A 584-nucleotide genomic window follows, 5' to 3' on the forward strand; every position below is an offset into this window, starting at 1 on the left:
CTTTCCCCTTAATTCAGTTTCTCCTTCTAGCATCCCTATTCCTGATACAGAAGAATGCAAATCAGGTCTCTGATGATTACCAGAATTTCATGCACCTAATTGCTTATTCCTATGTTCTTTTCCCCTCAGCCGCCTGACGCTGAACTCTGAGTGTAGCAGAACCATAAGTCCTGTACAGGTGAGTTCAACCACTCCTGCACACACACCTGCTAATGCAATGCCTCAAACCAGCTCAGGGGGGGTACTTGCTAAACCTTCCCCTAAGCGCAGTCCAATGCTCAAGTCATTCAGTCAGGACACTGATGCTTCCAACACACCTGACATGAGATGGAAGGTAGGCTGTGCTTCACCTCAGTTTCTGTAGCGTGACTCGTTTGGGTTGGTAGCGGCAGTAGTGACTAGAGCAGGTAGTGTGCACTCTTCACAAGGGATCACTGTGCGGTTTTCTGCTATGCTGTGTGAATGGATACTTGTGGAGATGGTAATACAGTTTTCTAAGCATGTTATTTTTCTCTTTGATAGAACAGTTACATATTTTTTTTCTGTGGCTTCTGTTCATGTGTAGATAGCCTGACAGATAAATG

At 45.0% G+C, this 584-nt stretch overlaps 1 protein-coding gene across 14 annotated transcripts in view; it reads left to right on the forward strand.

Annotated features, from left to right (window-relative positions):
- LOC119584976 (stromal interaction molecule homolog) overlaps positions 1 to 584 on the forward strand; it is a 99,451-nt gene that overhangs the window by 94,427 nt on the left and 4,440 nt on the right. For 10 of the 14 annotated variants that reach the window (XM_037933572.1, XM_037933574.1, XM_037933578.1 and 7 more), the window contains one exon: positions 130 to 334. In XM_037933572.1, coding sequence (XP_037789500.1) covers positions 130 to 334 — 205 coding nt within the window. The remainder of the gene's footprint in view (positions 1 to 129; positions 335 to 584) is intronic. The other 4 variants (XM_037933582.1, XM_037933584.1, XM_037933585.1 and 1 more) reach the window with 1 other exon arrangement.

This window comes from Penaeus monodon, chromosome 19, assembly GCF_015228065.2.
Source record: "Penaeus monodon isolate SGIC_2016 chromosome 19, NSTDA_Pmon_1, whole genome shotgun sequence".
NCBI lineage: Eukaryota > Metazoa > Arthropoda > Malacostraca > Decapoda > Penaeidae > Penaeus > Penaeus monodon.